The 24,870-nt window shown below is 49.8% G+C and overlaps 1 protein-coding gene across 2 annotated transcripts in view; it reads left to right on the top strand.

The window, feature by feature from the left end:
• The window catches only part of TMEM94 (transmembrane protein 94), a 114,042-nt gene that overhangs the window by 33,361 nt on the left and 55,811 nt on the right, over positions 1-24,870 (top strand). For both annotated transcript variants that reach the window (XM_044300009.1, XM_044300008.1), the window contains exons 6-9: positions 5,740-5,942; positions 8,381-8,532; positions 15,366-15,468; positions 16,025-16,111. In XM_044300009.1, coding sequence (XP_044155944.1) covers positions 5,740-5,942; positions 8,381-8,532; positions 15,366-15,468; positions 16,025-16,111 — 545 coding nt within the window. The remainder of the gene's footprint in view (positions 1-5,739; positions 5,943-8,380; positions 8,533-15,365; positions 15,469-16,024; positions 16,112-24,870) is intronic.

The raw sequence follows: 24,870 nt of genomic DNA, 5'->3' as shown, positions 1-24,870 counted from the left end.
GCAGCCTCATCAGTAATGCTGCATGTCTGCATGACCTCCTTCCACAGGCGGCATGGTGTTGCGCTCCCAGCCTGCGTCGCTGCTAGGGCATTTCCCCTTTTAGGCGGTTTTCTTGCCTCTTCCAGGATACGGCGCTGGCCAAGTGCATTCGGCCCTCTGTAGGCAGCATTCATCGTCTCTCCAGTTATGGTGCCTGCCATGTGCATTCCCCCCCCCCCTCCTAGGCGGGCTACTGCACTCTCCCTGGCTGGCCATGTGCATGACCCCCTTCTTGGGCGGAATGCTGCACCTTCACCGGATACGGTGCTGGCCTTCTGCACGACCCCCTTCCATAGGTGGAACGCTGCACTCTCTGGATTTGCTGCCGGCCATGTGCGTGACCCCCTTCCGTGGGCGGAACGCTGCACTCACTGGATTCGCTGCCGGCCATGTGCGTGACCCCCTTCCTGGGCGGAACGCAGCACTCTCACTGGATCTGATGCCGATCATGTGCATCCCCCCTTTTTTAGGCGGGATACTGCACTTTCACCGGATACGGTACTGGCTGTGTGCACGACCCCCTTCCAGGCGGCGCTGATGTGCTATGATGTACTTATGTACTATGTTATTATGCTGCACTCTCGCTGATGTGCTATGATGTACTTATGTACTATGTTATTGTGCTGCACTCTCACTGATTGCGCTGCCGGCCTTTTCTTAGGCGGTATGCTGCACTCTCATTGGATTCCCTGCCGGCCTTAGGTATGCCTCCTTCCCTCAGACAGCATACATACATCCCTCTGTCTTTGGGTGTTTCCTCGCAGGTACGTTGCTGGCCACGTGCATGTACCCCATACATGGCAGGGTGCTTGCACTCTCGCTGGATCCGCTGTCGGCCATGGGCATGACTCCTCTTCCGTAGGCAGTGTACGCACTCTTGCTGGATTCGCTGCCAGCCAGGGGCATGCCTTCCTTCCTCAGGCGACATGCACGCGTTCTTAGTGACTGTGGTTGTCTCTCGCCAGTACGTTGCTGGCCATGTGTATGACTCCCATGCATGGCGGTGTGCTCGCACTCTCCCTGGAGGAGATGCTGGCCATGTGCTTTACCCCCTTTTTCTGGGCGGTGTGCTACACTCACCGGATACATTGCTGGCCATGAGAATGGCCCTCTATCATGGGTGGAACGCTTGCACTTCCATTGGATACGGTGCTGGCCTTGTGCGTGACCACTTCTCACTTCAAGGGCAGAATTTGGCACGCTCCTGGGATTCACGGCTGTCCTTATGTGGCTGGGCTGGACTTGTACATGTCCCCATTCATTGGCAGAGTAGTTACTCTCTCGCTGAGTTCAGTGTTGGGTGTATTATTGCACACTCATTTAATGCTAGGATACCCTGTGCATGTTCCCCTTTCACTAGATGGACCTCCTGCATTCCTGCTGGTTTATAGGGTATGTCCTGCTTCTCTGAAGTAGGTTCGGCCTTAGGCATCACTCCCTTTTGGGACCGGTCTTTGCACTCTTGCCAACTGTAGTTGGCCAGGTACAATTTCCCCCCTTTCGGGGTGGACTGATTGCGTTCCGTCGCATGCTATACTGGTTTTGTGCATAACTCCCTTTCAGGTTGCACTTTGCGATTCCGTACATGCTGTGGCGCTCTGGGACGAGCCCCCCTTTTTTCTAGGTGGGTTGGCCTTCTCGCTGCTTGCGGGGCTGCTCGTTCGTATGCCTCACCTGCTTCCTGCGGCATACCTTTGTTTCTTGGGAGCCGATGCTTGCCGCCAGCCTTGCACTCGTCCCTAGGGAGTTCCTTCTGTCCTCTTGACCGGACAGGCTCTATTTCTCTCTGCTGCACCGAGCTGGGTGGTGCTCATTCATTTAGTTGGCCTTTCATTCCAGGGAGTGTTCGTGGGTCCTAGATGCATGCCCTTTGCGTCCTTCTGCAGCATTGCTTCCCTGCGCTAGTGGTCCCATGGTCGAGAGTGCTGTTGTCTGCGGGGCCTCTCGAATTCTTCATTGGCGCTGTCAGGACTGCGGTTCCCTTGCCTGCCGCAATTTCCTCCTCTTCGGATGCAGTGTGGTATGAGTCCTTCCTCTTGGCGCCTCTACGCTTTCTGTCTGATCTGCTGCCGGGTTCGGGCTGCTCTTCTCGGGACGGTCACCCAACTTCTCTTGGGTGCTGGATTACCCAGGTCCGGAGGACCTCCGCCTTGGGTTCTTCAAGGTATTCGCCTTCTGCGAGGCGGTGGACCGGGCGTCTCACAGTGTAGCGGGTTCTGTTTTTGAGCTGTCTTATGGCTTCCCTGTTGCCCACTCCTCCTCCTTTCGGTTGGAGGGTGTTATGTCGGCCTCTGTCTCGACTGCCTCTTTTCGCCGGCTTTGTTTGGCTCCCGCTCTATACAGATCACTCCGATGTGGCTTCCCACAAGACTACGGAGGCTGTGTTTTCACTGTCCTCCCCTCTGGGGTGAGTCCTGGTTGTTCCTGTGGATGGTTCCGGTGTTCCTTTTGGCCTCGTACTGTCTCCCTTGTTCGCGCTGGCTGTATTAGCTGTGTGCTTATTTACCGAGTCTACCGCGTTCTGTCCTCCCGCTGGGTGCAGATTGCGTGGCCCGTTCTAAGACGATGGTCCTGATGTAGACTTACCTTCTCGGTAACTTGGGGGGACTACCTTTTCGGTTCAGATTGTCCTTTGATCCCACACAGGGGCTGTTCAACGTGGTTACATCAGCATGGTCTTTAGCCTGCCTTCTCCTGGCGTCTGGCGGATCCTTTTGGGTCTTTGCATCTGTCCTTCTGCTCCCCATTCGGGTGGATGCGGGTCAACGTTGTTCGGGGCCGACGGGGCTAGTTTTGTCGACCCTTCTGCCCGTGTTACTGGTCTGCGCCTGTTCTCATTGGGTTTCGCCTGCTTGCCAGGCGACTCCAGCGGGTTCACTGCTGTCCACTCCTGGCTGTGTCTCGTCCAGGTTCTGTCGTAAGATTTAGGGTTTTTTGTCTGGGGTTCTGTGGAAAGCTGTGCATTCCCCACTCTGAAGTTCTTTCCCCATGGTTCTGTCTTTTGGTTGAGGTGTCAAGTGTCGGCGCTGTTCTTCCTCTTCCAGCGTTCCCGACCCTCTGGGCCTGCCAAGACCTTCTTCCTCGGAGTGGCTCTTTGGTTCCTCTGTGCTGTCCTTCGGTACCGCCCTGGGGACTATATCCAGAGCTCTCGGCGCTCCAATCTTGCCCTTGGAGCTGTTACAGGAGTTCACTCTATCCTTCTGTCCTGTACGGTTGTGTTCCGTATCAGTCGTGTCTCTGACGGGTGCCGGCATGGCCCCCTTTTTTTGTTATGAGTTTTCTGTCCTTTCCAGGACAGGGCTGTTCTGCATCTCGTTTCTTCCTTCCTTCCTTCCTTCTGAAGGTGGTGTTGCCTTCGCTTCAACACCTCACCTATTTGGACGTTGTTTGGGCCTGGCCGTTGTTTACTTGGAGATCTCCGACTCTTGCAGTCGTTCGGCCTCTTGGGTTTCCAGGAGGTCTGTGCATAGGGTTGGCAGACTCCAGGGTGGTTTTCCTCCGCTTGATCAGGTTGGCTATTGCTGAGGTTACCGCACCTAGGGCAGGATTCTGTCTTTGGTGTCACCGTTCCTTTCACCAGAGCGGTCGGTGCCTCCTGGGCCGGAGGCATTGGGCTTCGGCCGTGCATTTGGGCACGGTGGCCACAGGTCTGCCTTGCACGCCTTTCTGAGTTCTACAGGGTGCATACTCTGACTTTGGCAGATGCTGCCTTACCCCGCCTGGGTTTACAGGCGGCGGTTCATTGATGCCTTTCGGGTGCTTCGCCTTGGTGTTGTGGTCCCTCCCCCTTTTGGACTGCTTTTGAACGTCCCAAGGTCTTCTGTGTCCCCCAAGGAAACTGGGCGAGAAAACGAGATTTTTGTATAACTTACCAGTAAAATCTCTTTCTCGCTCTTTCCTTGGGGGACACAGCACCCACCCATTAATTGTTTTTTCTCTGTGCGTTTTCCGAGTTTTTGTTACCCGTTGGGTGGTTGGCTTGTTGGTTCCTTGTTGGACTTTGCCTTTTCTCACTGCTTGGACACGCAACTGGCAGTCTCTCTCTCCAGGCTGAGGGTATAGCTGTGGAGGAGGGGCTTAACAGTTTTCACTTAGTGTCACGCCTCCTATGGAGATGAGCTATACCCAAGGTCTTCTGTGTCCCCCAAGGAAAGAGCGAGAAAGAGATTTTACTGGTAAGTTATACAAAAATCTCGTTTTTTAAATCTTTATATTTTCCCTCCTTTTACGAAGAACCCAAAACTCAAATGAGCTTGTACACCATATGGAGCCTCCTTCGTAGATTTCATCATATTTATTGGAAGTAGTGTACTTTCTGTCAAAGTGGTGGACACCACAAGCTGACAGAGCTCATTATAAGTCAGTTAGGGTTGTGGCTTTCAGAGGTATCAGTCATGCTATAGATCTTGTAGAGCGTTTGCTCTGGAGGTATCAGTCATGCAATGGTTTGCTCTGGAGGCATTAGGCCCCTTTCACATGAGTGAGTTTTCCCCGTGGGTGCAATGCGTGATGTGAACCCATAGCACCCGCACTGAATCCTGACCCATTCATTTCAACGGGTCTGTGTACATGAGCGTTGTTTTTCACGCGTCAGTTCTGCGTTGCGGGAAAATCTCAGCATGTTCTATATTCTGCGTTTTTTCATACAGCCCTTGCCCCATAGAAGTGAATGGGGCTTCAGTTAAATCGCATTGCATCCGGAAGCAAGTGCAGATGCGATGCGTTTTTCACTGATGGTTGCTAGGAGATGTTGTTTGTAAACCTTCATTTTTTTATTACGTGCTTGAAAAACGCATTGCACCCGCACGGAAAAAACTGAACAGTTGAACGCAATTGCAGACAAGACTGACTGAACTTGCTTGCAAAATGGTGCGCGTTTCACTGAACACAATCCGTCACGCTTGTGTGAAAGAGGACTTAGTCACACAATGGATCTGGTAGAGCATTTTGCCTTTTGTTATGTACGGAAGCCTTAACGCAACCATCAGATGAACCTAAGGCTCTTCTCACACAGTCCAATAACGCCCGCTAATTGACAGCATTCAAGTCGATCGGCGCTCCCCCGTTAGTTTCGTTCCTCTGATTCCTCCGGCACGTTCCACATCTTTAGGCCTCATGCACACGACCGTTGTTTCATTCCGTGTCCGTTGTTCAGTTTTTCGTGATTTTCTGTGATCCCATTGACTTTCAATGGGTCAGTTGAAAACTCGACTAATGCACCGTTTGTCATCCGCGTCCGTGGTTCCAGTCCATCAAGAAAATATAACCTGTCCTATTTTTTTTTTCACGGAAAACGGTTCGCGGATCCATTCAAGTCAATGGGACCGTGAAAAAACGCGGAGGCACACAAGATCGTCCGCGCGTTTTTTTTTCCTATCATTTGCATGGCAAACTTGACTTAGATTTTTTTTTTTTTACTTTTCTTAATGTCTGGAGATCCTCCAAAAATAAAGGAAGACACACGGAAACAAAAACGGATCACGGAACAACAGAACCCCATTTTGCGGAACGGAACACAACAACGGTCGTGTGCATGAGGCCTTATGCACAGTTTAGTCTTTTTTCAAACTAGTGTCGTGACTGCCGAATTATAGGATCTATAAAGTGTAAATATCTGTTATGATCTGTTATGATTCCCCCCCCCCCCCCCCCATATACATTTTTTACTGAATGGAATAACCTAGCATGCTGTGCTTGCAGATGTGCTGAGAAGTGGACAGGAGGTATTATGGGAAGACTCTGTGTATCCCGACCTGTACATGCCATCAGCCCCATCATGGCCTCTTCACTGGGTTTATAGAGATGGACGGCTAGTGAACCTCCCAGTTAGCCTGCTGGTGGATGGAGATGTCATTGCTCTGAGGCCAGGACAGGAATCATTTGCGTCTCTCCGAGGCATGAAGGTAAGTAGTAAGTACTGTACATATGTGCTAAAAAACAAACCTGCTTCATAGCAATGTCAAAAAGATTGTGCACCTTTCCTGTCTTGGCTACATATAAAAGAACTCTAAACATAAAAAATACACAAATAATATAAAATCCGATAAAAATTCCTGCCTTAGGGTCCATTCACACGTCCGTAATTTGGGTCCGCATTCGTTCCGCAATTTGCTGACCCATTCACTTTTTCTTTTTTTTTATTTAAATTTTTTTATTTTTCAACATGAAACAGGGGATTACAAGAATCAAGGTGTCAAAGCATAGGCATGCAAGCCTTTACATATCTGGGCATTTAAAGAGACGGGTATTATGCAAGTGTATGGGTAATACAGCAAGGATCTAGACAGTACACATAAAGCATTTTACAACGTCCTCTAGGCCACACAGAAAGGTGAGGAACAATGTTATGGGGACAATTGAAGCATTACTGGAGAAATGGGTTCTTCTGGACAAGCGGGTCTTTAGCTCGGGAGCCAAGAGGTCAGACAATAGTGCTTACAACTCTCTAGTCCGGGTTTCTGAAGTTCCTCCATGGCGACCATTTTTTGAGAAATTCCTTATGGGATCACTTTTCCCAGGAGGAAAGTTCTTCAAACCTATGGAGTTGGTCCATTTTTTGGATCCAATCCTCCAAGGTTGGGACTTGGGCCTGGAGCCAGTAGGTGGGAAGCAATAAGCGGGCAGCTATTAACATTTGCATAAAGAGATATGATGGTTTTACCTTCTGGTCTGTAGTATGTAGGGATAGGAGGGCAAGTTGTGGAGAGGGTGGGACAGTTGACCCACAGATCTTATTAGATGATGCAAAGATCTCCATCCACCACTTGTGTATGTTGGGACAAGTCCACCAAATGTGTAGGAAAGTGCCTTTATCCCCACAGTGCCTCCAGCAAGCGCCCGAAGCGGTGTCAGAGTAGAGTGATGTTTTATCGGGCGTGTTATACCATCTGGTTAGAATTTTAACAGTTTTCCTGAATTCGAACGCAGCGTGAGGCACCGTGGGGGTAACTAAGGAGACCATGTAAAGTATCAAACGAGAAGACTATGTTGAGGTCTTTCTCCCAGCTACTCACGAATGAGGGTTTGGCAAGTAAAGGTGGTAGACGTAACTTGCTATAAATAAGTGAAATTAATTTCTTAGGTGTAGGTTTTTGAGATATAATTGATTCGAACCCATTCACTTTTTAATGGGGCTGGAACGGATGTAAATCCACATTTCCTGGATCCGCATTTTCGGGATCTGCATCCGTTTTTTCGGGATCCGCAATTTTGTTCCTGAAAAAAATAGAACATGTCCTATTCTTGTCCTCAATTGCCGACCAGAAAAGGCATTTTCTATTATAGTGTCTGTGATGTGCGGTCCGCAAATTGCGCATCGCACATTGCAGGTGTCTGTGTCTTGCGGATCCGCAAAACACTTACGGACGTGTGAATGGATATCCCTTTAAGAGTTATGACAGTTTTTTCCAACTTTTGCCCCAGGTGATCAGCCATGTTCCCCCTCTTCCTTTACACAAGCCTGTGTCTGCCTGTAAGACAACTGGCTGCAGCAGGATCCTCCCCTCTGTCTTCAAGTGTAGCCAAAGCAATAAAGAATGTTAAACCCGCCTCGTGTACCTTAAAAAAATTTTCTCTTTATGATTAATATGTGCCATATCCCTTTTTAGATGGCATTGGTCTTTAAAGGGGGTTGTCCTACAATTGCAGCTTGGGATAGGCAATAAGTGTCTGATCTTGGATCGGCCTCTGGAACCCCCACTGATCTTAAGAACAGGGGTCCTGTTTCTTCAAACGGAGCAACGGGTAAGCATTCGGACTGCCGCTCTATTCAAAGTCTATGGGACCGCCGAAAATAGGCAAGTACAGTTACCGGCCGTCCCATAGGGTTTAAATAGAGTGGCAGCGCACATGTTTGCTGCTGTATTGAAAAGGTAGACACGGGACCCCAGTTCTTGTGATGGGTGATAGTCTAGCAGTCAGAACCCTTTTAACTATGCATGCAATACTTAAAATCACAGTATGGTATTGCTACCTGCTGGGTTTTCAACCCTCAATCTTGCCAAGTCTCGAGTTGTCTGATCACCCCCGCCGATCAGCTGTTTGTGGAGACGACGCCCGCAGTGCGCGCGTGCCGTCTCCCTGTGCTCCGTTGTATGTCTATGGGACAGCAGCAGTGGACTGGAGGAGAGAAGGGAGGCGGCACGTGTGCACCGCGCGCGCCGTCTCCATAAACAGCTGATAGGCAGGGGTGCCGAGTGTCGGACCCCCTTCCGATCTGATATTGATGACCTATCCTGAGGATAGGTCATCAATATTAAAAGCCCGGACAACCCCTTTAAAGAGCAGAATTTATGGTGTGTAGATCGTGATTTATATATGGCCTATCTTACGTTGCTTGCAGGATGATGAACATATAGTCCTGGAACCAGGAGATCTTTTTCCCCCCTTCTCTCCATCACCGTCCCCTCAAGCTGACTGCAAAAGAGTACCACAGAACCCCCAGCAGCATCATCTGTTTCGTGTCTTAAAAACCCCCGTTATGGATAATGTCAGGTGAGGACATTGGTGGGGTTTTACAGTCCAAGTAGCCAATAAATGTTTTCTCCAGTTTTCCTTTGGATATGCTATAAACTTCCTGATGGGGCAACACCTTTTAAAGGGATTGGCCACCTTTTAGCGGTTCTTTGGCAAACCCCTCTTTTTGGTCAGACCTGCAAAAGGGGGGCATTCTTACCAGCTCCCCACTGCGGGGTCCTGGCTCCCTCGCACCCCATCCTTGGCTTCCTAGCTCAGGTACCCCGCTGTGAATATCTGCTGTCATGCAATTGGCCCTTTTACGTAGAAGAAAATTGCTCACGTGACACAAGGGGGGCAGGTATGCATGCTTTCCTGCTGCAGGGAGAGGGGTGTAAGGGAGGACAGGTCTCACAGGTTGTAGGTGGGGAGGAAAGCACACACAAGGCAGTATGTAGAGGGAAGGCAGCATCATCCTGGACACACAGATCCAGCATGTGTTGCTGGAAGAGACATGCCCACATGAGAGAAGTCTGAGACTAGGAGCAAATTGAAAACTGAATGAATATCAAGGAGTCTAAAAATGAATGAAGAATGCAGGCTGAAATTATTTTTCTCGCCCATTTTCCTTGGGGGACACAGACCTTGGGTATAGCTCAGCTCCCTAGGAGGCGTGACACTAAGTAAAACTGTTAAGCCCCTCCTCCATCAGCTATACCCTCAGCCTGGAGAGAGAGGCTTCCAGTTTTAGCTTAGTGTCCAAGGAGGCAAGACACTCCCTGCTACTGCAGGGCTGTTTTCTCCTTGTTGTAATTTTATTTTATTTTTGTTTTTTCCTAGAGATACCAGAGACGCATTGGGCCTCTCTGCTCTCCCGGGGTGGGCTGCGCCAGTGCCAACTTATCTGCACTGCTGCCTCCCCCACAGAAGCAATAGGAGGATCTGGGCAGCAATGGCTCCCCTACATCCCGCCAGCTAGGGGGTCGCCCGCACGCAAAGCCCCTCTCCCAGCTTCCTGCCACTGCGGTGCCAGTAGCTGAAGGGGCGACCCTGCTGGAAGGAACTGAGGGTGAAGACAGGTGAGATGGCTTTTCCAGCCCATACCCCGTCCCTATCGGCAAGCATGTACCCCTCTGGGTAAGGGGGGCACCCGTGGTCGCTCATTCTGAGCGCTCCAGCAGACCCTCCCCAGCTCCCCTCCGTGTATCCTGCGCCCCCACGCCGTTTTCCCCCATTTTCAGGCTACTCTTCAAGACGGCTGATCTCTCCCTCTCTCCCTCCCGCCGCCGCCCGCTCCGTTCCGAACGGGGGGCGGGGCTTATGCCCGACATGACCATATCGGCATCGGCGGGGCAGGGGACAATGGTGGCAGAAGGTCACCCACCTGGGAATAATCGCCGCACTCTTGGGGCCTGCGGGCCCTTTATTTCATGGCATCCTGCTTCTTCTTAGCCCTGCGAGTTTTTTCGGCAGCAGGGGGCGTGGCTTACGCGCGCGCGCGCCATTTTGGGGGCGGAGTTAGGTTCTCCTTCACAGGAGACATTTCAAGCGCTGGAGGGGGCGGAGCTTGTTCCCCGCGCTTCTGCTGAATTCTTCCCGCGTTTCCTCACTCCTAGACAGGAAGCTGGGACACGTGGGGGACTCTGAGCACCTGGTGTATCGCTCGGCTTCTGTGGGCGCTATCTGCAGGCTCTCTGCTGTTTGCTGCTCCCTGCTGCTGCTGCTGCTGCAGCTGCTGCTGATCCTCTCTACTCCTGACGTTCTTCTGAGGCACTGGTAGGACAGTTAACCCTCTCCTAACCCTCCTGGTCATAGCTGCTATATCCCTTGTGGTCTCTGTATTGGGGTACGACCACTTTTTCAGCATGTCAGATCCCACGGGTGCCCCCAAACCCTGGTACCATGCCTGTACCGCCTGTAAGGAACTTTTTTCGTGTGGGCAATCTGAGCCGCATTGCCTTGCATGTCAGGCCCCGGTGCAGGGCCCGCTTTCCGCTGCGCCCCCCGGTGCCTCTGAACCCCCTGACTGGGCTAGGTCTCTGTCTCAGGCGGTGGAAAGCCTTACACACGTAGTGGGCCGTCTCGTGGATAGACCGCCTCTCCCGCAGGCTGCCACAATCCCTGTCGCACCCGCTGGGACTACCGTTTCTGCCGCCCCCACTGATTCCCTGCCTCCCAGCGAATCTTCCAGGGCCCGGCATATTCAGAAACGTTCAAGGGTTGAGCGCACATCTTCTCCAGATGCTTCGCTCTCTCCGCCATGCGTGCGAGCTCAGTCAAGTCTATCCTCTCAAAGGGATACGCTTTCTGAGGGAGAACTGGCGGATTCGGACGTGGACATGGACTCAGAGCTTCCGTCCAAATTGGCGTCCGCGGTGGGGCATCTTATCACTAGCATCCGTGATACCTTTCACATACACGATGACCCCCCCAACTCTGAACAGGCCGGCGTGTCCTTTCTTCGCCCCAGACAGACCTCCAAGGTCTTTCCCATCCACGCAGATTTTTCTTCTGTGGTGTCCAAGGCTTGGACCCGGCCTAACGTCCGCTTTGTTACACCCAAAAAGCTGGACATTTGTTATCCCTTTCCAGCGGATTCTGTGACCACGTGGACGTCCCCGCCTAAGGTTGATCCTCCCGTGGCTCGCCTGTCCAAAAGCACTACTATTCCTGTACAAGACGGATCTTCCCTCCAGTCTGCTGAGGACCGTCGTACGGAATCCCTCTCCAAGGCCATATTTACTGCCTCTGGTTCGGCCCTTAGACCGGTCTTTGCCTCCGCCTGGGCTGGTAAAGCGGTCTCTGAATGGGGTTTGCAACTGGAACGGGAGTTAGGGTCGGACGTCCCTCTACAGGACCTCCGTTCCTTAGCCCAACTAATTGTCCAGGCCGGAAAATTTGTCTGTGAGGCCTCTCTTGATGCGGGTGCCCTCATTGCCCGTTCCTCTGCCCTGGCAGTTTCTGTCAGGAGGGAACTCTGGCTGAAGGTTTGGGCGGCGGACGCCGCTTCCAAACGCTCTTTGGCTGGCCTACCATTCTCGGGTTCCCGCTTGTTCGGAACCCGTCTGGACGAACTTATATCTGAGGCCACGGGTGGGAAGAGTACTCACCTCCCCCAGTCCAGGCCGAGGGGCGCCCCCCGCGGTCGCGCTGGTTCGTCCCGTTTTCGGTCCTTTCGCAAGCCCACCGGGTCTAGACCCGCGGCCGGTTCTTCTTCCTCTGGCCCAGCCCAGGATAGACGCAAGAAGCCGTTTTTTCGGACGCAATCTACCTGGCGCAAGCCCCAGCCCACACGGGCTCCCTCAGGCCAGCAGCCCTCTGCCTGAAGGTGCGCCCCCACCCACCCGGGTGGGGGGCCGCCTTCTACTGTTCAGGAACGTATGGCGGGCCCACATCTCAGACGCATGGGCGCTCGAGATTGTATCTTGCGGATACAAGATCGAATTTGCGTCCATTCCGCCAGACCGTTTCTTCCGGTCCCGTCCTCCGCGGGATCCCGTACGAGCGGCCGCCTTCTTCACGGCCATTCGCTCTCTAATGGACAAGGGTGTCGTCGCCCCCGTGCCTCCGACGGAAAGGTTCAGGGGGTTCTACTCGAACCTCTTTGTGGTTCCCAAGAAGGAAGGCTCAGTGCGACCGATCTTGGACCTAAAGCGCCTGAACCGTTTTCTCCGACTGCAGAGATTCCGGATGGAGTCTCTCAGGTCCGCAGTGGCCTCCCTGGAAAGAGGGGATTTCATGGCCTCAATCGACGTTCAGGATGCATATCTCCACGTTCCGGTTGCTCCATGTCATCACCGCTTCCTGCGCTTCGCGGTGGGGGACGATCACTTCCAATTCGTCGCCCTTCCCTTTGGTCTGGCGACGGCTCCTCGAGTATTCACCAAGGTCCTGGCCCCTGTCTTGGCCCTTCTGCGTTCAAGAAGTGTTTTTCTTCTCCCTTACTTGGACGACATCTTGGTCAAGGCACCCTCCTTCTCTCAGGCATCCGGCAGTGTGGGACTCACTCTGGAGACCCTGACGCGGTTCGGTTGGATCATCAACCACCCCAAGTCTTCTCTTACCCCCTCCAGACGGCTGATCTTCCTGGGGATGCTCCTGGATACGGAGTTGGCGGAGGTCCGCCTCCCGTCGGACAAGCGTCTGGCCCTTTGCGGGTCTGTTCGCAGTCTCCTCCGTCATCACCGCCCTTCCCTCAGATCCAGCATGCGGTTGTTGGGGAAGATGGTTGCCTGTTTCGAAGCGGTGCCGTTCGCACAATTCCGATCCCGCACCTTTCAGAGGGCAATTCTGTCGGCCTGGGACAAATCACCGAGGAGTCTGGACAGGACCTTTCTTCTGCCTCCCCTGGCTCGGGCTTCCCTCAGCTGGTGGTTGCATATCCCTCTACGGGGGAGGTCCTTCCTCCCACTGAACTGGCTGGTGATTACCACCGATGCCAGCTTACGGGGGTGGGGGGGGGTTTTCCCTCCCCGGTCCGTCCAGGGCGTTTGGTCTCTATCGGAGTCCAGACTTCCAATCAATATTCTGGAACTGAGGGCGATTCTTCTGTCCCTCAGACACTGGACCCATCTACTGAGGGGCCACCCTGTTCGGATCCAATCGGACAATGCCACGGCTGTGGCATACATAAACCATCAGGGAGGCACTCGCAGCGCTGCAGCGATGCAAGAGGTGACCCTCATTCTCCTCTGGGCGGAGGCGCATGTGCCGGCCTTATCCGCGATTTACATCCCGGGGGTGGACAACTGGGCGGCGGATTTCCTGAGCCGGTCCACCATCGACCCGGGAGAATGGTCCCTGCACCCAGAGGTGTTCGAAGCCCTTTGTCTTCGCTGGGGTCGCCCCGACGTGGACCTCATGGCTTCCAAATTCAACCACAAGGTCCCCCGATACCTGGCCAGGGCACGGGACCCGAAGGCGTACGGCGCCGACGCGCTCGTTCTTCCGTGGCGCGAATTCTCCCTTCTGTACGTCTTTCCTCCTTTCCCCCTCCTGCCACGGGTTCTTCGGAGGATCGCGGCAGAGGGCGTTCCCGCGATTCTGATCGCCCCGGATTGGCCCCGCCGGTCTTGGTACGCCGACCTAATGTTGCTGTTGGCAGACGCACCGTGGCCACTGCCCTCCAGGGAAGACCTTCTCTCTCAGGGACCGATCTTCCACGAGCATTTAGGCTCGCTACGTTTGACGGCGTGGCTATTGAGACCGCCGTCTTAACGCGACGGGGTTTCTCCGCGGACGTAGTCCGCACCATGATCCGTGCTCGTAAGCCCGTGTCCTCTAGGATCTACTATCGGGTTTGGAGGTCCTATCTGGGGTTCTGTGAGTCCCGGAGCATCCCACCTCTCCGGTTTTCTCTTCCCACGATCCTGTCCTTCCTCCAGTCGGGTCTGGACCTGGGGCTGAGCCTCAGTTCTCTGAAGGGACAGATTTCGGCGCTGTCTATTCTTCTCCAGCGTCCCCTGGCCCCTCTGGGGCCAATTAAGACCTTCTTACAAGGGGTGGCTCACTCTGTTCCGCCGTACCGCCCTCCAGTTCCATCCTGGGACCTGAATGTGGTGCTCTCGGCGCTCCAATCAGCCCCCTTCGAGCCTTTACGGGAGGTCTCCCTTCGCCTTCTGTCCTGCAAGGTCATTTTTCTTGTGGCCATCACATCTCTCCGACGGGTGTCGGAGTTAGCGGCTCTTTCTTGCTCCGAACCTTTCCTGATCTTCCACCAGGATAAGGTTGTGCTTCGGCCTGTCCCGTCCTTCCTGCCAAAGGTGGTCTCCGCCTTTCACATCAATGAGGACATCGTCCTTCCGTCGCTCTGTCCCTCTCCTTCCCACCCCAGAGAACGGGAACTGCACCGTCTGGATGTGGTCAGGGCGTTGAAGATTTATCTGGAGGTCACCGGATCCTTTCGGCGCACGGACTCCCTGTTTGTGGTTCCGGAGGGTTCGCGCAAGGGTTTGGCGGTCTCCAAGGTGGCTATTGCCCGTTTCATTAAACTGGCGGTGTCTGAGGCTTATCGAGCCAAGGGTAGAGCTCCGCCTTTCAGCGTCACTGCTCATTCCACCAGAGCAGTCGGAGCTTCCTGGGCGCAGAGGCATCGGGCCTCGGCTGAACAGTTGTGCAAAGCAGCCACTTGGTCCTCTCTGCACACTTTCACAAGGTTCTATAGAGTGCATACGCATGCATCAGCGGATGCTGCTTTGGGCCGCCTGGTTTTGCAGGCAGCGGTTTCCTGATGCTCCGGTGGTGGTCCGCCTTGGGTTTGTGGTCCCTCCCTTCTTGGACTGCTCTTGAACGTCCCAAGGTCTGTGTCCCCCAAGGAAAATGGGCGAGAAAAGGAGATTTTTGTATAACTTACCAGTTAAATCTCTTTCTCGCTCTTCCTTGGGGGACACAGCACCCACCCTTCTGTGTTTTGTTACAGGGTTATGGTCTGGCGCCCCGTTGGGTTGCTGGCTGGTTGTTTCCGTTATTGGTTGTTATCCTTTCACTACTTGGACACGCAACTGGTAGCCTCTATCTCCAGGCTGAGGGTATAGCTGATGGAGGAGGGGCTTAACAGTTTTACTTAGTGTCACGCCTCCTAGGGAGCTGAGCTATACCCAAGGTCTGTGTCCCCCAAGGAAGAGCGAGAAAGAGATTTAACTGGTAAGTTATACAAAAATCTCCTTTTTTTTTACTCAAAATAACTCCTAAACATATACAAAATCATTTATTCCAAATCAGAGGTGTTCAGAAATACCTTATCTCCCAACGTTGAGAACATTTCTGGATTTGGTTCCATCTTGTACTACATTAGGGAAATGAACGTGTATCCGTTAAACAGATCTAGGATGGCGTTTACTCCTGTGTTCTATAAGGCGTTTTTTCTTTTTCAGGAGCTGGCTGGACCAGGCTCTCTCACGCCCTGTAACTGCTCTAGACCATGAACGATTCACTGTTCAGTCTGTGATACTGATCCACGCTGTCCCTGTCATTATGGTGAGTCCATTTGGCTCATGCACACAGAAACAGCAAAAAACAAGGAGTCTTCTTGTATGCTGTTTCTAGAGCGCATCATCATTTCTTTTATGACTTTATTATATATGATTTAACATTTAAAGGGTTTTCCAGAGAGCAAAACATTAGTGACCTATCCTCAGGATATGATCTGTGGGGACCCAACTCCTGGCACCCCGCACTGGTCAGATGTTCACTCCGGTGAGTGCTGTGGCCTCTTCTTCGGCCAGGGAGTTCATGTTCATTGCTCATTGCCTGTGTGCAGCGCAGTCCTATTCAAGTGAATGGGTCTGGACTGCAATACCAAGCACAGCCACTATACAATGTATGGCGCTGTGCTTGGTATGCAGTGAGCAGGCCATATTGCTGTGGCCCTTTAAACAGCTGATCGGAGAGTCGTGTTAGGCCCCTACTGATTAGTCATTGATGATCTATCCTGAGGAAATAGGTCAACAATATTGTACTCCTGGAGAACTCCTTTTAACAGCATATGTCAGGGACCTGTGTAACTTCTATTCTTACTTTTCTACACCTACAGGTTGCTTTCCTCTTCACCAATGCCCTGCGTTACATCTTCCATGCTCCTGGCATACCCCCTGCTTCCTATGCTTTGATTCAACTTCAGGTATTGCGTCATTGTAGTCTGCATTTGTATGTTTTTTCTGTACTGTGTATATAGAGCATACATATGGTTATGGTTTTATTCTGTCCATTGAAACGTTACAAATTTATAACATATTAAAATATTAAGCTACCATCACACAGCATTTGCAGGGTAGGTTTGTCGTATGTGTCGGGAAATTTCCTGGTTTGTGCAGTACTGTGCAAAAGTTTTAGGCAAGTGTGGGGAAAAAATGCTTCAAATTAAGAATGCTTTAAAAAATGGTGTTAATAGTTTTTATTTTTTTATCAATTAATAAAATTCAAAGTGAATGAAGAAAAGAAAAAAAATCTAAAATCCAATAAATATTTCATGTGACCATCCTTTGCCTTCAAAACAACCTTGGTTCTTCTAGGTACACTTGCACACCGTTTTTAAAAGAGTTTGTTCCAGACATCTTGGAGAACTAAGCACGGATCTTCTGTGAATATACGCTTGCTTAGATCCTTCTGTCTCCATGTAATACCAGACAGACTTGATTTTGAGGGGGCAAACTCAATTTGCTGAAATACAGCCCCAAACTTGTCAGGAACCTCCATCAGGCTTGATGATTGCCCACAGACACTCATTATTTACCAATCTCCTGCCCTTCAGCAAACAAACTGTCTTTTGTTAAAGCCACTTATTTCAAATTTTGACTCCTCAGTAGGGATGAGCGAACTTCTGTTTTCAAGTTCACAGTGCAAGGTTCGGATTGTTTAAGAATTTCCTTATGAATTCCGCTACCATGGACCATAACTTATGGTCCTTGGTAGCGGAATCCATAATGGAATTCTTAGTTAATCCGAACCTTGTACGCCAAACTTGAAACAGAAGTTTGCTCAACACTACTCATCAGTCTAGATCACCTGCCGCCATTTTTCTACGCCTCAGTTCCTATGTTTTCGTGAATAGCTGACTCACTTGGTCTTGTTTTCATGTCGAAGGTATGGCTTTTTGGCCCCAATTCTTCCATGAAGACCACTTCTCCGAAGAGTAGAATCCAGGCTTGAAGTGGTCTTCACTCATTTCTGTCAGTTCTGAGCTGACATCTTCCAATTTAGAAGTGCAGGACATCTTCCAATTTAGAAGGAAATTAAGCATGATGTGTCTTTCCTTGGCCAAATACTACGTCTACGGTCCTCAGTGTTGCCTGTCGCTTTTGAGGAAGCAAAAAGAAATACAACAGCACGTCTTAAAACCCCAGTCTGCTTTGAAATCTTTAGCCCAGGAGAGACCTTGCTGATGCAGTATAGCTACTTTGTGTCTTGTTGCTGCGTTCAGTCTTGCCATGGTGTATGACCTGGGACATGAAATTGTCTTCCACAACCTCACCTTAGTAGCAGAGTTTGGCTGCTCCTCACCCAGTTTTAGGCCTTCTACACAGCTGTTTCAGTTACTGACTGTGGTTCATCCTAATATGAACATCATTGCCTCCTGTTTGGTATAATTGGTTAGTCATACACCTGACCAGGGTGGATTTGATGGGTGGATTTGATTTAAATCATAGTTTTCTACATAAAGACTAATTCTTGCTGGTATAACATAATATGCAAGAAGATGAAGATTTTTAGAATAACAACTTTTCATATTAGTTTGATTAGATTGATTCTGTATTCATAGGTTTGTAGAAGTTAGGATTAAGGTCTTTTTCTCAACTCTGTTCATGTTATAACATTTTTGCTGTGAACAAGAGGCATGTGATCTCTGTTGAGTCAAATTCAGTTTTGAGAACTGCAAAAGGAGGTCGTGTTTGGCGATTCCATGGAACAGTACACGTCGTCGATATTAATCTGGATCAGGTATATCGACGACGTGTTTCTGCTATGGAAGGGGTCTAAGGACTGGTTTGCTAAATTTGTAGCTGAACTAAATAGTAACCAGTTGGGCCTATTTTTTACGTCCGATATACAGGAGAGGGAAATTACATTTCTGGACTTGACTGTCACTGTGTCATCAGACAGGAGAATCATGACCAACTTGTTTCGGAAGCAGACAGCTACAAACAGTCTGCTGAGGTGGGACAGTGGCCACCCCCTGGCCCTCAGACGCGGCATTCCGAAAGGCCAGTATCTGAGGGCTAGGAGGAATTGTTCCGAACTTCGGGATTTTAAGGTGGCTGCGAACGATTTGCGCTCACGGTTCACACGCAGGGGTTATCCCGATTATACACTCAGAAAGGCCTACCATCACTCGATGAGTGTGAGCCGTGATCATCTTTTGACACCTAAACAGAGGCCACTGGACCCACATCTCCCTAGAATCATAGCGACATATGATAAAGCAGAAATGCATATACAGGAGATTCTTCAGAAACATTGGCCTATCCTGCAATCGGACCCCGACATTGGTACACTAGTATCAGACCATCCCGCCATCACATACCGCCGCAGCTCTAATATTCGTGATCGTCTGGTTCACAGCACCTATCTACACCCCACATCTGACACCTGGCTCAGGAATACGCTTACTGGCACCTTCCAATGTGGGAAATGTGTCATCTGCAGTAACATCATGAAGGGGCCGTATTTCGTGAGCCAGGTAACAAAGGAGAGATTCTGTATAAGATCTTTGATCAGATGTACATCAGTGGGAGTAGTATACCTTATCACCTGTGTGTGCGGTGTACAATATGTGGGGAAAACCAGACGTGAGCTGCGGAGACGTGTTGGCGAAACACCTTTTGGACATTAAAAACAAGCGCGATACATCTGTTGCACGTCACGTCTGTGAGTCTCATGAGGGCAATCCAGACGTGCTTCGCGTCCAGGGTATTGAACATGTCACTACATCCATCCGTGGAGGTGACATTGATGTGTCACTGCTCCGCAAGGAGACGCAGTGGATTTTTAAGTTAGACACTACATACCCCAAGGGACTTAATGAGGCTTTGTCATTTGCTTGTTTCATCTAGAACTCACAGGCATCATGATGTAGCGTCCTTGGATCTCCTTTAGGTCATGTCTGACCACTATTCTTTATATTACTTTATGAATAGGCATGTACCCTGTCAGATATTCCCACTCCAAAACGCTACTCATTTTGCTGTATATTGGGATTATATGTATGGCTGCTCTTTTTCTTCTTTGACCCCTCTGGAATACCCTGATCACCTTATCCTAGCGCTGTCACTTGCCTTTATGCGACCGCATTGAAAGTATTCCCCTCAGATACAAGAGAGCATAGCGATGCTCCTCCCCATGCTGGCATTATGCTGTAGAGAGCGACGGCATCGTCAGGGAGCGCATCAGAGGATGCGTCTCTATCCCTGATTGGATGCTGGAGCCGGCACCCACCGGCATGGGGGCGGGTCTTAGATTATTTAGTCGCGGTGTGCGGCTGGCCACACATGGCCATCACAGCGCCGAGAGATGCACGCTACAGTGCAGTGTTATGTTGACACATGATTTTAAGTGTAGCTCGCTCCTGATGAGACATGCGGTCACCTCAGCATGTTGAAACGCGTAGAGCGTAACACTGGTGTCAGCTGTGTTTAGGGCAGAGGGCACACCACTATAGTGATACCATCACGAGTGCCGCTGCTTTAGCATAGTGTATGTGGTACTTCGCTCAGCCTATAGGGGAGCAGTTCCTGGGCAAATCTGGCCCAAAGGACTGCAAATACCAATATATGCAAGTATCAGTCTGCTAGCTTACACCATTAGCAGCTATAACAACATTGCATGTTATATGGTACTCCCAGGTTGGGTGTTGCACTTTCTATACCATATATATTGAGGCTGGATATCAATCAGTGTGCCCCAACACTGGATTCCAGCCACATATTAATTGGTGTTTTTTTCAGGCGATCAGAGTTGTGGATGGTATATTACAGATCCCTCTCCACACTACTGATTCCTGTATGCCTGATTTTATCTATACCTACCCCTATTTTCTAATAAAATATTTATCATTTTTGTTATAACGTTCTGTCAGGCTGTGATTTGATATTTATTATTGAACGTATACCCCATACCATACAATTTTGTGTGCCCTGTTTAACTGCAAAAGTAAACCAAGTATCTGTGATAATATCTTGTAGGCAGAGAAACTGCCCAATAATCGTACAAAAACCTCTGGAAGAGCATGACCTTGTGAATGGATTAATGGAATTTATTTACCCCAAAAATTAAACCTATACAGCCTTATTCTACATAATTAAAAAACTAATCTTTATTTCGTGATGGAATAACCTTTGGATGGTAATATATTTTCCTCAAAAAGCATTTTATATAAAAAAATCCGATATTTTATTTATTATTATTTTTTTTAAATCATTGATTTTTATCCACCCTGCACCTGACTATAATCCTACGAAATCCCTGAATACAGGGCCCTTTACATGGGCCGATAATCTGCCACATAATCACTCACTAATGAGCGTTCATAGGAAACAACTCGCCTGTATAGGGACGAGTGATGGCATTGCATGTTGGTGAAGGAGGCCGCTGCATTGACGAGCAGGCGCTTGTCAGGAAAGAAAGCTTCCCTCCCGACAATTGCCTGCAGATTTGGCCAATGTAGAGGGGCCTTTAGTGCAAGTGTACCTAGAAGAAATGATTCTGTTTTGAAGACCAAGGATGTTCACACCAAATATTGATTTGGTTTAGATTTCTCTTTTTTATTTGTTCATTTTAGATTTTATTAATTGATAAAAATAAACGATTAATGCTCCTATTTCTGAAAGCATTCTTAGGCCTCATGCACACGAACGTTGTTTTGGTCCACATCCGAGCTGGAGTTTTTGCGGCTTGGATGCGGACCCATTCACTTCAATGGGGCCGCAAAAGATGCGGACATCACTCTGTGTGCTGTCTGCATCCGTTGCTCAGTTCCGTGGTCCGCAAAAATATAACCTGTCCTATTCTTGTCCGTTTTGCGGACAAGAATAGGCAGTCATATCAATGGCTGTCCGTGCCTTTCCGCAAAAAAAAAAAAAAACTGATCTCAGACGAAAATGGCTCAAACGGATGACAACGGACGCCTGTTTTTCTTTTCCTTTTTTTTTTTTTTTTTTTTTTTCTTCTGACGGATCAGAAGAACGGAAAGCTAAACAGTGGTATGAACTCAGTCTTACTTGGCAGCATTTTTCACACCTGCTGTCAGTCTTATCCAGGGACCCTCATTGATCTGATAGTGGTCACATGAGTGTCCCTATGGCGTCCAGTATACTTTTTATTTTATTTTTTTCTTTGCTACTGTATGCCTATACAGTGACATCTTTTACCGTATCAGTAAATCCTCCCGACGTATACCTCGACAGACTGTACAGTAACTTTAGGGAAGTGGTAGAACGTCAAATGCAGACATCATAGCTTCATATTTAATGTGCACTGACGGTATATTATATACTTCAATGAGTAGCTATGAGGGGCACACCTACAAATGAAAATCACATGGACCGCCAGCCAATACGTATGTGTAATTCATTATTTATTAACACCACACTATAAAATAAGGTGAGGATCCTCAATGATCACATTAAAACATGCACATTTGTTAAAAACACATAGAAAGACTTATAAGTAAATAAGTTGCAATGTCACTGATGGATGGTGGCTTTATATAGACTGGATCGTATCGTGTTTGTCTATGTAACAAACTTTGAAATGTTTCAGATGCGCAGGGTCTGATGCACAATATCTCTATTAGGATCTGAAAGTTCAGGCTGTAGCCAATATTTATGAATGCATAGACAGTCTTGGTCATAGGTTATCCTCACAGCATGTGTCACTTAGTCTGCTGCTAAACCGCACTGTGTGTGAACACACTACTCACTGTTCTGATGCAATGAAGTGACCGATCACTCGTGCTTGGCTTGGCGTCCCACGTGTTGCAGCATCGATGGTCTAGGCTCCGGTCCGTTCTTTTACCCTGGGTTCACACCTGAGCGTTTTACAGCGCGTTCAAACGCGCTGTAAAACGCTCAAGACATGAAATCCAATGCTTCCCTATGGGAATGGTTCACACCTGGGCGTTTTACAGCGCGTACGAACGCGCTGTAAAACGCCCGACGCTCAAACAAGTACTTGAGCTTCTTTGGGGCGTTTTGACGCGCGTTTGTGGCCATAGGACACTGCAGTCAATGACACAAACGCGCGTCAAACGCGCGTTTACTATTACAAAAAACGCGCATAAAAACGCGCATAAGAACGCGCGACAAAAACGCGCGTAAAACGCGCGTTTGAGAGACGCTCAGGTGTGAACCCAGGGTAAAACAGGTGAGTAGATTGCCGAGACAGGAAAAACAATAGTTTAGACGCCGGGGTCGAAGGTAGTCAGGACCCGATGTGTTGCTTGGTGTCTTTTGATCCAGACACAACAAAGCTTATGTTTCTTTCTGTCCGCTGTGCAAAAAAGCGCTTCCGGAAACTCAAAGATGGTGCGCAGATGATAGGCTGCGGTTTCTTTCTTTACTCGAGACTTGTGTACACCAGACGCGTTTCGGAGTTGGCAGTGACTCCTTCCTCAGTGGATTGGAAGGAGTCACTGCCCTGAGGAAGGAGTCACTGCCAACTCCGAAACGCGTCTGGTGTACACAAGTCTCGAGTAAAGAAAGAAACCGCAGCCTATCATCTGCGCACCATCTTTGAATTTCCGGAAGCGCTTTTTTGCACAGCGGACAGAAAGAAACATCAGCTTTGTTGTGTCCGGATCAAAAGACACCAAGCAACGCCGAACAACACATCGGGTCCTGACTACCTTCGACCCCGGCGTCTAAACTATTGTTTTTCCTGTCTCGGCAATCTACTCGCCTGTTTAAAAGAACGGACCGGAGCTTAGACCACCGATGCTGCAACACGTGGGACGCCAAGCCAAGCACGAGTGATCGGTCACTTCATTGCATCAGAACAGTGAGTAGTGTGTTCACACACAGTGCGGTTTAGCAGCAGACTAAGTGACACATGCTGTGAGGATAACCTATGACCAAGACTGTCTATGCATTCTTAAATATTGGCTACAGCCTGAACTTTCAGATCCTAATAGAGATATTGTGCATCAGACCCTGCGCATCTGAAACATTTCAAAGTTTGTATACATAGACAAACACGATACGATCCAGTCTATATAAAGCCACCATCCATCAGTGACATTGCAACTTATTAACTTATAAGTCTTTCTATGTGTTTTTAACAAATGTGCATGTTTTAATGTGATCATTGAGGATCCTCACCTTATTTTATAGTGTGGTGTTAATAAATAATGAATTACACATACGTATTGGCTGGCGGTCCATGTGATTTTCATTTGTAGGTGTGCCCCTCATAGCTACTCATTCAGTTTATTTATTCCAAAAGATTGGGGATATCTTTTTCAGGGGGAGCACCCACTCCTTGTGATTGGAGGGTGAGCCAATCCATTTATCTAAGTTATATTATATACTTCACTGCCTTTATAGCAATATATGGTTTAGATCCATTCACAGGCGCTGCCATACTCCTTTACCGTTTAGTGATATGAGTTGCGCTGCCACGGATGTCAGGCTTTTTAACGTATTGTATGGTTACAGATTGTCTGCCGTCATCTGGCATACTGAGGCAGTGTTCAGCCCCCGCGCTCCATTTCAGCGGCCATTACAATTGCCACTCTTCACACTCACATATTTTAACCCTTTATGTACACCTTGCAGTTTCCTGACAGGTGCACGTTTCAAGTGAATGGAGCCGGTCCCTTTGTAAGTGTTTGCTATAGTATTGCTCCTGTTGGTTTTGCTTGCTGGCATGTGGCCACTTGTTACGTTAGGGGATTACGGGTGGTTTCTTGTGGTTTTGTACGGAAAGTTGAGCTGGCTTTGATGTGTGAACTATTAACTTGTACCAGTTTCAGGAGCAAATTATAAGTGAATCTGCCAGGCAGCGGGCGGCTAAACCCAATGCCATGAAGCTCCATGCTGCCTAAGTCACAGATTTGAGCACCTATGTGGCCTTCACCATCATTTGTGACTTTAGTGGTGTAAAACCTAGAATGACCCTGCCCCACAGATTATGACGTTAACACTTCTTTCTCGCCCAGTTTCCTTGGGGGACACAGAAGACCTTGGGTATAGCTCATCTCCCTAGGAGGCGTGACACTAAGTGAAAACTGTTAAGCCCCTCCTCCACAGCTATACCCTCAGCCTGGAGAGAGAGACTGCCAGTTTTTTGCTTAGTGTCCAAGGAGGCAAGACACTCCCTGCTACTGCAGGGCTGATTCTCCTTGTTTAAATTTTGATTTTTACTTTTTTCTTTTCTTTTTGTTCCAGATCATCAGGGACAACAGAGTCGCACTAGACCTCTCTGTTTCTCCCGGGGTCGAGCTGCGCCAGTGCCGGTCATCCGCACTGCTGCCTCCCCCACAGAAGGCAAGGTGGACCAGGGCAGCCCAGCTCCCCTGTATCCCGCCAGCGCAAGGGTCGCCCGCACGCCAAGCCCCTCTTCCAGCGTCCTGCCACTACGGTGCCAGTAGCTGAAGGGGCGACCCTGCTGGAATGGACCGAGGGTGAAGACGGCTATGGTGAGAGATTGGCTTCTCCAGCCCTACGACCCCCCCCTTTCCACCACCACCACCACCACCCGGTCTCCTGCGGGCCTAACCCCCCCCCCCCCCCCATGGCCCATACTGTGCCTCTCTGAACAGCTTTCATAGCTGTGATGGTGAATGCCTTGCCTCTGATGGCAGAGGTCATGAGTTCGAATCCCTGGACAAACCTTAACCCTTCCACTGCTGGATCTAGGCTGGCCCCTGGGGTGCCGCAGGGCGGCAAT

This window comes from Bufo gargarizans, chromosome 6, assembly GCF_014858855.1.
Source record: "Bufo gargarizans isolate SCDJY-AF-19 chromosome 6, ASM1485885v1, whole genome shotgun sequence".
NCBI lineage: Eukaryota > Metazoa > Chordata > Amphibia > Anura > Bufonidae > Bufo > Bufo gargarizans.
The sequence above is the reverse complement of the archived record's forward strand: the minus strand, read 5'-3'. Positions and strand labels throughout refer to the sequence as shown.